This window comes from Poecile atricapillus, chromosome 7, assembly GCF_030490865.1.
Source record: "Poecile atricapillus isolate bPoeAtr1 chromosome 7, bPoeAtr1.hap1, whole genome shotgun sequence".
Taxonomy (NCBI): Eukaryota; Metazoa; Chordata; class Aves; order Passeriformes; family Paridae; genus Poecile; species Poecile atricapillus.
Genome location: NC_081255.1, coordinates 3,741,393 through 3,756,757, shown reverse-complemented (window position 1 = coordinate 3,756,757; position 15,365 = coordinate 3,741,393). Strand labels below are relative to the sequence as shown.

Below are 15,365 nucleotides of genomic sequence, written 5' to 3'. Positions count from 1 at the left end.
AAGGTTTATCTCTCAAGACTCCCGGAGCTGACTTGCCTATTACATGTGACTATACCTTATGGAAACTCCTCAGCTACATTTGATAAAAGATGCGCTGAGCACAGCCTGAATTCTCCTCTGAGTCAAAACGCACACCAGTAACCAGCATTTCCTCACTGGTGTCTGCTCACGCAGCTCACAGAGATGCAGTGAGCAAACCACAGAGGCCACCTTGCTGAGAGCTCCTAGGCAGAGCCTAACAACCAAATATACTTAAAATAGAGCCTAGTTCACATTTGACCTCTAGAAATGTTGTTGATTGAATGTTTTAGCTCAGCTGAGGTCTCTGTAGACTTGTGAGATGCTGGCTCAGTGATGCTCCGGATGAGCCTGATCTCCTCAAGGTAGTGAAGCAATTGCTCCGTCACACTTAGATACAACCAGTGTGTGCCCAGAGAACATGAATTTTGGAAGGAAAGAGGGTTTTTAGCACAATACTGAACTTGATGTTACATATCATCTGCTTTACTTCAAATCTGATCAAGTTCAGTGTTGGTTTAAAAAGACTCTACAGCAAAATGTTTCACCATTCTGTGATCAACTGAGTGGCATAGCAATAAATCTACCAATCCCACAGCCCACATTAGCAAAACTGAATAGTGTGAAAGCAGTTTCACAGGGAGTGGCAGATGTGTACAAGCTGAATGAGAAGTATTTAATGGTAAAATGCATAACTTCCAGTCACTGTGTACCTCCAGCGTATCAGCAAAATTTATATCCATTGCAACTCATCAGCAACCATACAAAACATCTGAGGCACAATAAGGAACGGCACTCTGCCTATGGCCAGTCAGCTGGATTAATGTCATAAAAACAGATAAAAAGAAGGAAATACTTTAGAAAGTCACATCTGGGTATGATGTGAAATTATTATTCAGGGGCAGGAGAATTCAGATATCTATTCTATACTGTCTTACATTGCTGTGCTGAGGATCTGCAGATTGGTACGCTTGCCTGTTTTAGGAAGTTGTTTCAATCACTTGACAATATTTACTGAAGTGATGTGTATTTTAGTGCCTGCTTGTGTAGATTTATTGTTCATCCTACATGCAGTAGCAATTTGAAATATTGTTGGGAAGGGTGGGACAATACAGCCCTGAAGACTGGGCCATAAATCACAGAATCACAGAAGGATGGAATGGGTTGGAAGAATAGTTAGATTGGAAGAGACCTTAAAATAATCTCGTTCCATCCCGTCATAGGCAGGGTTACCTTCCACTATCCTGGGATGCTCCAAGCCCTGTCCAACCTGGCCTTGGACACTTCTAGGGATGGGGCAGCCACAGCTTCTCTGGGCAGCCTGTGCCACAGCCTTTATCACAGAGTCATAGAATCATCAAGGTTGGAATAGACCTCTAAAATCATCGAGTTCAAACCTCAGCACTAGCACTGTCACCCCTAAACCACCGCAGACATCACCCAGTCCCGGACCCCGCTGCCTCTTGGACACCTCCAGGAGAGGCACTTTGGTCCTGTTTAACCGTGCTTTTACTGTGGCACGGTCTTTAACGTGGCCTCTGTGGGGAAACTCTGGAGGCTCTAACCGTGTCTCTAAGGGGATGTGCATTTTGCGGTGATGAGTGACAGTGGTGCAGAGCAGAGTGGGGGCACAAACAGCGGCGGGGGCCCAGCGAGCCCAGAGGCGCTGCGGGCCGTGGGGCAGCCGCGGGTCCCGGCCGGGCCCGGCGGAGCGGGGCTGAGGGCCGGGGCTGAGGGCCGGGGCCGGGGGCCGGGGCCGGCGGAGCGGGGCTGAGGGCCGGGGCTGAGGGCCGGGGGGCAGGGCCGGGGCCGGGGGCCGGGGCTGAAGGCCGGGGGGCAGGGCCGGGGCCGGGGGCCGGGGCCGGGGACCGGGGCCGGGGACCGGGGGGCAGGGCCGGGGGCAGGGCCGGGGCCGGGGGCCGGGCTCGGGGGCCGGGGCCGGGGCCCAGGGCCGGGCTCGGGGGCCGGGCTCGGGGGCGGTGCCTGCGGAGGAAGCGGTGGGAGCGGTCCGGGCTCGGCGGGGCCACGGTGCTCCCGGAGCTCCGCACCGAGACATGGGCGCCTCTGCCTCCGCTCCGTTGGACGACAGCAAGTGCGCCTACATCCGAGGTACGGGGCTGGGGGACCGCCGGCAGCGCTCCGGGTACCCCGGGGCTCGGGGAAAGCCGCCGGCAGCGCTCCGGGAGCACCGCGCATCCCTCGCAGCGCTCGGCAGCCGGCGGAACAGCGCGGGTTGAGCTGATTCTCAGCGTCCGATGGAGTTTGGAGCACTTTCTTAAGGGCGATGCTTTAGAAGTTCCCACTGAGGGAGTTATAAGTAGACGGTGAAACTTGAGAGAGTGTGGAGCGCTGCGGCTGAGTCTGCCCGTGTGACAGATCCCTGTTCTACACACCCGGCAGCTTTGCCATTGGGAATCCGACCAGCAGCATATGGGCTGATGCTTTGACAAGCCCGCTGGAGGCAGTGGCAACGCTGCTGGTGGGTACCGAGGTAATAAAGTTAGGTACCTTACACAGTCTGACTGTGTAAGGGCAGCTCTTTCTCCCATTAAAATATTAGGAGAGAGAGAGCAAACAAACAGACAGACAAAAAAGGCTTTAAATTATGTATATTGCTATTAAACTATGAAGGAAAAGAGTGTAATTCTGAGGTTTAGGGAGTCTTTTTGTTAGAGTATGAAACACAGCTTACCTGTACTGCTTATCACTCAGCAGGTAGAGTATTTGCAAAGCAAATTGTAAGGCTGAAGATTTACAAGTGGGATAAAAGTTTGCATGAGGAAAGGAAGTCCAGTTCTAGCACTTGATGTATGATGCATGCAGAGCCTGTGAGAGTCCTCTCTCTTGTGGGCTGGGAGATCAAACTCTGTGCTGAGGATTTGGGCCGGAGGGGGGCTCCTGGGTGGTGCCCACAACCCAGCTTGTTCTTGGATTTTTTTGCTTTGGGATTTTTTTGTGGTGCAGAGGGAGTGCAAACATTGAACCCCTCCTCTGTTAGTCGTCCTTTGAAGTCACAATGGGTCTTTCAAGAGGTTCCCATATTGGGAAGGATGTCCAGTTATTAAATTTTACCCAAAAAGCAGTCAGCAGAACTACTGGCCTCAGATGCTGAGATTTTTCGACAGTGTCCTATCAGTACTGTCAGTTTTTCCTGCCCTGTCGAGGGTGGTTTCAAGTCCTGTCAGAGCCATGAAGGTGCAGTCCCCATGGATTTCTATTTTCCTTTACATTCATCCCTACGCTGCAGCCAAAATTGCATTTTCACAGTTCAGCATTTCAAGTTTCTGCTCCCTGAGTTGTGAGCACCTGAAAAGGTTGATGTGTATTTACCGAAAAAAAAAAAAAAAAAAAAAAAAATATTAGGAAATTCAGGGAGTTTATTGGTTTAGGGGAAATCATGCAGGTCCTTGCCCTGGATATCATCTAGAATTAGAACTGGGAGCTAATGCTGCAAGGTTGGGAAATCCCTATCTGTGAAGTAGGGCTGGATGTGTGCATCTGAGACTTGCCTGCAGCTCAGAGGGAGGGGTACCTTGGTCATGCTGAGAGCTCTGCAGTGCTCCAGACACAGCTCATTTTTGCCCTTCACCTCTTTGCATAGGCAAGAGGCAGAGGGAAGACATTGTGGAAGAAAGAATTAAAATCCTGTGCTCATCCCCTGGCTTATGTTTGCTGTTCGTGCTGTGAGGACCTCCCACTTGATGCTCCTGCTTGGAAAAATAATTAATGAGGCATTTCATACAGAGACTGCCTGTGAATTAGCACCTCTGAGGAAGAAAAATAATTGTGAAGAGCATCTTAAATGGAAACAGAATGTGATTGAGCCAGCTCACCAAACCTATTGCTGATGTTAGGCTGGAGTCTGCCAGAGTCAGGCCTTGCCTGTGTGTCTTACACACCTGGGTGTGATTTATTTGCAGAGGAGTTCTGTGGTGAACTCCCCTCATTCCAAGAGGGACCATATGGAAGCACTAAGTCTGTAGCTTGAATAAGCAGTACATTTTTTAGCTGGCTTTGTGAAGCTGAGGTGGGTTATTCTAGTGGGATGTCAGCTTTTGGGGTTCATTTTCTCCACAGGTGATGCAGGGGTGTCCTCAATAAAAAGGAAAGGGAAGGACTTGCTTTTTGTCAGCAGAATTGTCAGTCCATAGGTGCTGGAATGGGACAGCACTGGTGAGGGAGGGAGATGGGGAGACAGAAAGCCAAAGGAGCCTGCAACACTCTACAAACATTGTGCATTTTGGGATGCTCCCTCATATTGGCCCAAATACCAGTAGCCTCAAGACAGGAAATACTGAGTATTACTTCAAGTGAGAGCTTGGTGTAGTTCATAGTTGTTTTCATGATGGTGTAATTTAATTTCTTGTTGCCGTTATGATAATTTAATTTGCCTGAAATTAAATGGATTGTAAAGTCTTGTAGTTTACTTAGACAATATTTAAGCTAAAGCACAATGTAATGAATGGAAATGAGGGACTGAGCATTAAATGCAGCACATGTCCTGTGCAGGCAGGAGTTGGACTTGATGATTCTTGTGGATCTTTTCCAACTCTGGATATTCCACAATTCCATGTTACCGGTTCTACACCAACACAGGTACAGTTCTACAGGTTTTATGACTTCTGAAAGTCTGTCTGCTCACATTGATTGTGGGATGAGAGGAGAATCAAATGAGGACAAGAATTATGTGAGATGTAAAATTATGTTGCAAATATGCAAACCCAGTCAAACAGGTGCCTCTATAACCCCTCAAGAACCTGCCCTCAGCATGGGCACCCCTGGGTAGAGCCTGGGAGATGCTTTGTTGTCTGTGGTTTCTCATGGATGAGTGGGGGTGAGCCTTGTCAGACCAGATGAAGAAATAAATCCCAGAGAAAACCAGGAAGGCATCCCACACAGCGTCTTGGTTACTGAATGCAAAGCCTGGGATTTTCACCTTAAATTGCTTTCAGCTTCCATGCTCTTAAGGAAAATGTGTAGGACTGAACCAGCCAACTTGCAAAGCTGTGTATTGTTGTACATAGGGCAATACTTGGGCAATATCACAACCTGAAAGTCAGCAAATGTAATTATTGACCTGGTAATGTGCATCCCCTGCCGCAAACAATGCCTAAGAAGAGAACAGACAATGCCAATGTGTGATTTTCTGGGTGGCCTTTACAAGGAAATGGAGGCTGTGTTTGAAACTGCAAGGGCAGGGATCTTCCTTGTGAAGTTTGAATCAACTTCCTGAACACTTATTTGGGGATGAAAATGCTTTGCAAAACAATTTTTACACTCAGAAAAATCTCTGTGTATATCTCATGAAGTTACATTTTGCAAGCCATCACAACATCTTTTGTCTATGTTGAGTAGAAATTGATGAAAATTGGTCATTGGGGGATGAAATAATGAATAAACTGTCAAGACTTGATATTCCTTACTCCTGCCTGAATGGAATGAATGTCATAGTGAAATAACGAAAAAATAAGTGATCAGTGTGATCAGTGGGGACAGTTTGTATCCTTTGGGAGAAGGTGTGTGGAAGATACTTAGGGGGAAGTGGGAGAAAGCCAAACCATGTGCACTGCAGCATTACTTGTCTGAAAACCTTAGCAATTTCCAAGGTGTCTTTCTGTGCTCTGCAGCACAAGCCTGTTTTTCTAACCAGACCTGTGGAAAAATACATTTTTCCATCTATTTAAATCCATAAAATATTTTAAATACACACACATTGTAAGCAGTAAAATGATTTAAAGTCATCCAAAATGAAAATAAAATTTTATAGTAATTCCTCTAGGTTTTGGACTTAGGCCTTGAAAAAGATGACTTGTGGCAGAGATAATCCGGCTTTGTGGGGTTTTGGTGGGACTACGTGGAGATTATTTGGGATGTGAGTGAAAGTGAGTTTAAAACCTGGCAATAATAATAAGGAGACAGGGAGTTGGTCATGTGAAGAGTTTATTAAAAAAATTTGTGCTCTCAATTTGATGAGGCATGGGCTAAACTGATGATGGGAGTTGTTTGTTGGGTGAATTGTCTAATGATGCTTAAGGAGGACTACACCCAAAAGGGAGCAGTCCAGGCAGTGGTGGGGAGTTACAGGCTCAGGGTACAATTGTGAAATTCGGGAATCAGCTGAAAGTGCCTGCTAAAGCAGCTTAGTGGTATGTCCTGAGATATTGTGCTGGAGGTATCGTCATTGCTGATGGAAAAGTGTTGCTTAGTGTCCCTACTAGCAGACAGGAAACAATCAAGGATGAGGATCTTACAGCAGGCAAAGATGGAAATGCCCCTTAAAGTCTTGATTATTTTCCACTTCTGCAATCTCAGCAGCAGAAGTAGTAGACGACCAAGCTCTGCTTTGTCACGTGTCATGTGTCTGGACTAATTTTTTTAAAATTTGAAGAAGTGGAAAGATTTCAAGCACCTCACACCAGTAATTTCAACAGGTGCATCTCCAAAAAGTTCAGCGTATGAAAAATTGACTTCTCTGAAGGTTGTTTTTTCTTAAAGATACTTGGGTATGCTTGACTATATCCTGGCTACCCATTTCTATAAACAGACATCTGTCCAGAGGATGAGGCTTTGTATTCATTTGCTTTGGATTTGCTTGTTTAAATGCAGTTTCTTCCTTCCCTTCTTTTCCATCTCTTTCCTCTCCAGGCAGGTGGGACCCCCCAGTGCAGGGCACAGTGGCTGTGACCCTGCAGCACCCAGGATGCACCCTGTGGATTTCCTCATTGTTTAGGGAGTTTTTCCAGGCAGATCTTCCAGATGTTGTTCTTTTGAGGTGACAGTGAAAGCTATTACTTAATATCTGTAAGAAACTTCTTCCTAGCCATTTGTTTTTCTTAGGAATTTCAGTGTGGTGTTAATTAAGTCGGAATTTTGCACAATGATTGCATGCTGTAGGTGTGTTCCTACAAGATGTAGCATACTTGAAAAAACAGAGAGACTCCTATTCTGGCCCATTTTAGAGGCTGAAGAGGAGCCCGCTTTATCCTTTATTTGAAAGACAAGATAGGAAATGGGTCATTAGCTTTCCAGGAAACTATCTGAATAAATTCCAGCAGTGGTACAGAGATGAGTCCCACTGACTCAGAGGGACAGAACCCAAGCGCCTGATACAGCTCTGGAGTGAAAGTTTCAGCCAGCGTGCACAGAGCTGGCAGGAGGAGTGCTGCAGAATGGAAGAATGAGTTGGAATTAATTGTGGAAAAGCTGGCCTTTTCTTGGACAGGCACTCAGACTGGATGTTGGATTTTCTGCTTTAAATTGTCATTTACCCTTCTGGTTTTAATTTGGTGTGTGACTGCAAGTACAGCATGGTTCTGTACAAGTCTTGCTGCACTCCCTGCCTTTGCTTCCAGCCTGTTCCTAGCTGGGTTGTTTTGCGTTCCAGAAATTCTCTCTTCCGTTTTCTGTAGGTGAGCATGGCTGTGGCATCATGCAGAGCAGGAGTACCCCATCCCAGCCAGGTTGCACAGGGCCTGGGGCAACTTCCTGGTCTAGTGGAAGGTGTCTGCTCCTAGCAGGGGGTGGAATGAGATGGGCTTTAAGGTCATTCTAACCAAATTCTACAAGTGTGGGGTCTCTCTGGACTTCACAGCATCTAGTTTGTTGCTCTTAGAGGCTGCTTTTCCTTTTCACCTGGTGTGGTTTATGGTAAAAGCTGATTTGATTTATCTGCAACTCCCAAAATCTAAGGAAGAGGCAGAATAATATTTTCATTCAGAAGCATGTATTAAATCCAGAATTCACAATAGTACCATCTAGTCCAATCCAAATAGGGATAAATACTCACGGAAGGAAGAAGTGAAGTAAAGCCCACAGGAAATTCAGATTTCAATAAGCATGTAAGATTCTATTATATGCACCCTGCAAAGTTTCCAAGTTCTTGAAGACTGTAAGAAATGAGATTTTTAAAGGAAAATCCTTTTGGCTTTACTTTTTTCTGAGACATTTTTGTTTTAGTGCTCAGAGAGATTGTTGCTTTTGGAGCCATTACCAGCTTCTTATCCCATAATTTTGATAAATGGTACCTGCCGGTGCTGCAAAGGAGAGGAAGCTTCTCTTTGGGTTTTATGGCCTTTAATTCAGGGGTCCAAGTGCTTTTTCTTACCTTTCGACTGAATGCAAGCAAAAGGCATCCAGGGATGTGATTGATGAAAAAGGTATTTGCCACGCACATGAACAGAATTTACTGTCCTTGGTAACTTTCAGATTCAGCTTTGGGAGACTAAGGTAGGATATATCTTCCCTGTTCTGTTTCCATTGCTCAAATAGTCCATTATTCTCTCAAAAGCTCCATGAGCAATTTTGGAAGTTTCCAGCCATGTTATCTTGCAACAGGCATGGTCAAGATTTCCCTATCAAAGCAGGAGATTAAATTTTTCAGTTTTCCTTTGTTAGTTTATCAGTAGAAGTATTTTGTGTAATCACACCCCATTTACCCTCTGTATATGGCTTGAGGTTTTCCTAAACCCAGAAATCCCAGTTACCCAGTTTGTGTCCCAGAACTGTGTTAGGCTCCATGCCTGTTCAGCAGGATCATCTCAAGCCCCTGCACCAAAGCAACCCATACAAGAGCTACCCCTAAAGATGATGTGCTGCATCACTGGGTCTAAAAAATGAAAGGTGGCTTTTCTCTGGTCTGTTTTTGGGTAGTGTGAGGGAAGGAAAACCACAGAGTTGTAGGGGAAGGCATGAGGCATTTTTCATGCTTTTTTTGTCACTGTAGAAGAAACTACGTACGGTGTTGAATTAGGCACAGGGATCAGTGGAAAGAATATCTCAATAGAAAAAGTGAGAAACTGCTTCATCCTTGACCCAAATCTGTAGTTGGGAGACACACTTTAAGTGTGCTGTGCTTTTGTACTTGATGTTTTCCAAAATACTGAATACTGGAAGTTCTTAAATTAGTGCAGTTTGGCCACAAATTGTAAGACAATATTTGCATCTGACAGACATTTTATTACTATGAAAGGGAGAAAAAGCAAGCTCTGAGATGATGACAGCATCTTTGTTGGTGGTGCCTTTGGGCAGTGGCAGCTGCAGAGTCACTGTCTAGGTAGGGAAGGATGATAGTAAGGAATGTGCTTTTAAAGTACAGCTTTTTCTTTTGCATGGAATAACCACACTGTTCTCTTCACACTTAGAGAACAATTAAAAGTTGTTTCAAGTTTTTGAACATGCAAGCATTTTACTTGCTTTTGCAGTTGAAAGACAGTGATGAAACAAGGCCAACTCTTATATCAAAGCAAGATTAAAGCTTGTGCAAATGGCTCAAACTTCTGTGAAGAAAGGGTTCACCTGCCTAGGTCTCCTAAAATCTTTGTCCTGTGTCTTTCTGGTAGTCTTATATATATTAAAACTTAAAAAATGTTTGCTGCTGATTCTACACTGAGAATTATTTTGGTATGGATAACCTAAGATTTTAGTGACTTTGTTTCTCTAATTATTTAATTAAGTGTTATATCTTGAATTCATAAGCCTTTAATTTTCATGCTTCTGTGATATTTATTAATAGGTCTGACCAAGTAGTTGCTCTTACACTTTAGCTAGTATTGAAGCTTTAAGCCAAAATATTTAGGTCATTGTAGTACTACCAAAGTTGTTGTGTAGTTATTGCAACTTTTTTTATTGCATGTTTTTTAAAGCTAGGGAGTTGTCTTAGCTGCAGTGTAGGAAGCAGAAAACAAAAGCGAGGCTCTTGGGCTCTTTTGAATACACGGAATGAGTAAAAAGTTAAAAGCAGTATACTTTTCAAAAGTATGTAGATGGTTTTTGTACAGTTGAAATTCTTTTAGGAAACGAGTGAGATCAGGAGTAGAGTAGTTATTTTCTAAGTAAATACATTAAGCTGAAACTAGTGATTCAAGTGACCTTTTGGGTGCTGCTTGTGGTGAGATTGATTCTAAGGCTGTGGTTGTGCCATGCCCTGCACCCCGTGGTTCCCGAGGAGTAGGCAGTGCCAGGGATGACACACACGTCGTTGCATGACACAGTCAGTGCTTCTGTGCACTCCCTGTTGGGTGCCCAGCAGCCCAGTGTCTCCCAGCTGGTTTTTGGGGTGTCAACGAGGGAGGCACCACTGCAGCCATAGGAGCACTGCCGTGGCGCTGGGTGGGCGCTGCCGCAGGTGCCTGGTCACACTCTGGGGGCTCAGAGGGACCTGGGCTGTGCCACCCTTGGGCTGGAGCAGCGTGTGCTGCTGTAGGGCCCCTCAAGCCAAGCTGCTCCAGGGCTGGCACAGCAGCCATGGGCTGCAGCAGCTCCACTCCTCCGTGGAAGAGCAGCAGGTTTTTGGCTTGCTGCCTACTTTCTGTACCTTCTCAGGAGCGAACCATGATCTGTCCTCCAGAAGGAGTTCTGCTTTGGAGCTTTTTGCGAAGTGAATGTGTCAGCTGATCTCCAGGCTGGGCTTTTTACATGTCACTGCTTAAAGAGTGAGAATAGAGCATCCTTCTGTTAGTGGTTTCTGCCAGAAAAAGCCACCCACGGCAGTGCCGGGCAGTTTGTGGGCTCTCCCCGACACCACCAGCACCAGTGATGCCTTCTCAAACCACATAGAGCTTGTAAGGAGATCTTTGGTAATGCTGTAAGACAGTCTGTTCACAGCTCCCCAAAACGCTGGTGTTTTTCCAGGTTCATTCCATGCAGTGCCCCTAGGGTCAGGGCATGTTTTGGGTGTGGCTCTCATGCATTGCAACAGGTAACCTGCAGAAAAGGTCATTTACGCCTCAGTTCCATGTGGGCTTTTGTATGGGGGATGTGTAGGTCTTCACAAGGTGTGTGGCACAGACATCATAAGGTAATGCTTGTTCCTAATTCTTTACTGTGTAAGCAGGCAAAGCTAAAGCAGAAGTCCAGGGAACTGAAGACATGGGGCCAGGTTGTGGCAGGATCAGGAGAAACAGCCTGTGCCAACCCTTGGGGCAGGGACAGCCCCTGCAGCAACTCCAGCTGCACCCTGCTGGTGAATGCCAGCGGCAGAGTCAATGACTGACACTTGTGCTGGGGACCAGCTGAACCCTTAAGCACCCAGGACCGTGGAATCATAGAATCATGGAATGGTTTGGGTGGGAGGGGAGTTTAGAGCCCATCCAGTGCCAGCCCCTGTAATGGACAGAGACACCTCCCACTATCCCAGGTTGCTCCAAGCCCTGTCCAGCCTGGACTGGGACACTTCCAGGGACGGGGCAGCCAGAGCTTCTCTGGGCATCCTGTGTCACGGCTTCCCCACCCTCACAAGGAAGAAATTCTTCCAAACATCCCATCTAATGCTGCCCTCTGGCAGTTTAAAATCACTCCTTCTTGTTCTGGCACTATCTGCCATGTCCTTCATTTTTTATAAGGCCCTCTAAAGTTCTGAAAGGCTTCAACAAGGTCTCTCTGAAGCCTTCTCTTCTCCAGGCTGAGCAATCCCAGCTTGCTCAGCATGTTACTAAATGCTTTCACATCCAACCTTAGAAAAAAATACCTACATCTTTTTTATGTTATAAAACCATCTGGGGTTTCCCCTACAGGTTTATTTCTGTGTGAGGGGAGCTGCAGGTTTTGCAGGGCTCAGATGCCACCTCTGGTCATGCATACCAGGTCCCTGCTCGTTTCCTGGGATAGCCCATTTACTACTGATTTTCAGTTCCTTGTGGTTGTGACCTCAGCTAAAAAAATTACCCTTATGTGCAGTATCTGGAAATTTGCTGTCTGCCAAGGAGCTTTTCCTTGCTCTTTTCAGAGGTACATGGGCATTTCTGCTTCAAATTTACTGAAGATGCCAGCGCCATCCTGCCACTCAGTATCCATCCCGCTCAAACCCTCCCATCTCCTGCCTCAGGAAGGCATTTCTAAAGTTTTATGTGGCATTTCCCTTCCTCTGCATGAAACCACAGTTGCTGTTTGTGCTGTGTTTCTCTGCAGGGCATCATTGTGACACTGGTAACTAGAGACACCAAGTCTTGGAGCAGGATTTGGGATGTTAAATACCTTGGTGAATGTTGTCTAAAGACCAGTTTGCTTTTACTGAGCATGATACGGAGGATATTTATGTATTTTCACTTGATATTCCAATATTGCAGTGGTCAGACTATAGGAAAGGCAAGTTTTCATCATTGCCAGGCAAAAGGGTCGGTGCAAACAGGGTCTGTGCAAAAGAAAGGACAAAAAGGCTTTTTTGCTCTTTAAGGATATTCTGTAAAGTAATATCACTGTATATCTGTAAAGTAATTTAGTCTGCCAGACACTTTCCAGTGTTTTCAGTTGCAGATGCAGTTGCTTCAGCTGTCCAGACTGAAGCTTCCATGCTAAGCATCTGCCTCAATTGCCATTTTGTGAAAACTGCAGCTAAAATGGATGAGTGTTCTTGTGCTATGGGGTTTTTGTTTGTTGGTTTGTTTTTTGGAGGTTTTGGGAGGGAGAAGGGTTTGGGGGTTATTTTTTTGTGAATTAATCTATAGAAAACAGGCTTTCTCTCTTTGGGCATTCTTTGAGCAGCTCAGGCAGGTAGTATAAGGGAAACTGGAGGTGAGTGGGAAAGGAGGTTTCCAGCCACTACCCATGTTCTCCTGCTGGACTGAACCCTATTGTTTCCATGTTTTCCCTCTGTGCAGGCTAAAAAAAACCTGCAAAGCCCACGGCTACCAGCAGCTGTTCACTGCCTTGGGCAAAGCAAACACGACTTTGTACCTTATAGGCTTTAGTGTGAGTGGAACACGTGAATCTGAAGCCCTGAACTCATTGCTGATGCTTGAAGACCAGGGTGCAAAGGCTTATCTCTGGTGTGTTTTTCTACTGCTTCATTCAGTAGGAAGTCCCAGATTGATTGCTTGAATTTTTTTTCTTTCATTCTGAGATTTCCTGTACACCTGCCAAGCTACAAAGCACTGTGCAATAATTGCCTAGTTGATCTTGCTGCTGTTTGATTTCATGCACAAAGAGTTATGACAGGCTTTTAATTTGGGGTTTGACAAACCTGATGCCTAATTTTGTTGGGAACTGACGATTTTGATGTTCTCCCCAAATTTCCAGACAGGCTCTTGCTGTGCTCAGGCACTCAGAACTTCACTTCTTTAAATCAGAAAAAGAAGGTGGCAGGAGCCATGTGTGTGTTTCTCCTTTAAGTTACGTATGTTTTGTCCAGCTTTACATTCTGCAGTAGGCATAGATCTGGTTCTCTGGGGTGGTATTTACCTGCTTTTAAATATAAATCAAGTTTCTGCTACTTCCAACTCACTATGCCACAAACTTTCAGACCTCTGCAATGTATGGGATAGATACCATATGAGGTTGATTAGAAGGTTGATTGATGGTATTTTTAGGTGTGATTGTAAAGGAAAGTAACTTTATTTACTGCTGCTTGCGCTCCATCTGTCTTTGTTCTGAGCCCAGGAAGTAGCAGCAGAATTACTGACACAAGGAGTGTGTGATGGTTTGTGAGTATGGTTGAGGAAAGGATGTCAGGGCTTAATCTGATGTGTCTGCAAGGAGGAGCCCCCAGATGCTCCAGATTGTCAGCTGATCAAAGGTGATCGTGGCTTTTGTGGTGCTTTTGGAGGAGAAAAGGGCAGTCATAGAATTACTTGGATTGGAAGGGATCTTTAAAGCTTGTCTTGTTCCAGCCACTGCCATGGACAGGGATGCTTTCCACTATTCCACGTTGCTCCAAGCTCTGTCCAGCCTGGCCTTGGACACTTCCTCTGGAACAAAGCTGTCCTTTTGACAGGACAAGAGGAAATGACCTCAAGCTGTGCCAAGGGAGATTCAGCTTTAACATCATGGAAAGGGTGGTCAGACATTGTCAGGGGCTGCCCAGGAAGGTTTGGAATATCCCCATCCCTGGAGGTGTTCTAGGAAGGCCTAGATATGGCACTCACTGCTCTGGGCTGGTGACACTGTGAGGGTCAGGCACAGCTTGGACTTGATGGTCTGGGAGGGTTTTCCAACCCAGAGTTGAGTGATTCTAGTATTCTGTGTTTACATGATGTCCTACCAAACCCAAGGGAAGCAGCAGGAAGAGTACCCAGAACAAAACTGAGGCTTTATTTGGTGTGACACTCACCTGAGGTCTGTAAAAAAAGAAGCTTCTGGAGAAGATTTTGGAGACTGGGTTTGGTGTGTTCATGGTGATCCCTTAGAGCTGTGGCCGTGTCATGGTGACATCTAAAACTGAGGCAGCACTGGGTTTGTTCGAGGAAGAAGCTGAGTTCCGAGTGAATGAAGGAGGAAGGCCCCATCTGAACTCAGCACCAACTTCCCTTACAGGTGGAAAAAACATGAAGCAGCTCAGCATGTCCCATACCAAAATGGGGGTGACTAAAGCTGATACCACACTGGGAGACAAGAGTTACCAGCATAAACAAACGTCCCACACAATGAGTTGCTTAGAGTGTAAAATACTACATGGTAATTTGAGCAAGAGCTTGTGGTTTCTTAGTTACTCATCTCTTGCTACATGGCTTTTCCTTTGCGTGCCTTAAATATTCAGGCAGCAGGAAGTGTGGTCAACTGAAAAGTTGCCCTTTCCACAGCACTTGGCGTTGGCAGGTGTTACTTTCATGATCATAAACCAAATTCACGCTTGCCTTAGGGGGTGCTCTTAAACCTGGATATCACTGAGTGCTGGGGCTGAACCGTGGAGGGAAGCATTGGCTGGGTTTGATTGTTGCCATCTGCAAAAGAGTTGCTTTTAAATATAGTCCAGCCTCTGACAGCTGAATGTCTGGAGCTCTGCTGTTGGATGGGATGATGGGCTGCCCCAAAACAGGCTGAATTTGAGGATGCTGCTCAGTGTTGAGTTTCTGTGGCCATTGTGTTTGGTTGCCTTGGCTGAATCGGTGCCAGGGCTGTGAGTGTGCACAGCCTTGGGAGGATGTGAGAGCTGGATTTCAGATGGGGCCCACCTCTCTATTCAGAAATTTAACTCCCTTTGGATGATTAGAATGGTGACATCTGTAAAAAGTAACAGTCCCCCTTCCTTCCAGAATAAGGCTATGAGCTTTCCAGCTGTTGGCTAAGATGGGTTTTCCTGTTGAAAACTGACTCCTGACTCCTGAAGAAAGTCTAAAACAATATGATTATAGTAACTGAAAATATTTCTTTGTCAATTCTAGTTACAAATCCAAGTGTTTTGATTCATTGTTACTTTTTGCAGCAGCTGTTTGATTTCAAAAACCTTATGTAATCTTCTAGTGAAGTGCCCGCTACTGGTAAAATGCCATTATGCTTATATTCTGTATTTTCTTTACCATATTGTCTGTGACTAATTTTCTTTCATCTTCAGTCTCACAATTCCAGAACACACTCTTGCTTTCCTTCAGAAGTCTCATCATCCTGAATAATGCAAAGACAAGCCCATAATATTCATT

General features: G+C 45.6%; 1 protein-coding gene across 1 annotated transcript in view; it reads left to right on the top strand.

The window, feature by feature from the left end:
• The first annotated feature begins 2,019 nt into the window (after window positions 1–2,019).
• The window catches only part of NIBAN1 (niban apoptosis regulator 1), a 53,579-nt gene continuing 40,233 nt past the window's right edge, over window positions 2,020–15,365 (top strand). The window contains exon 1 of the mRNA XM_058842264.1: window positions 2,020–2,127. Within this exon, the coding sequence (XP_058698247.1) occupies window positions 2,073–2,127 (55 nt within the window). The 5' untranslated portion in view covers window positions 2,020–2,072. The remainder of the gene's footprint in view (window positions 2,128–15,365) is intronic.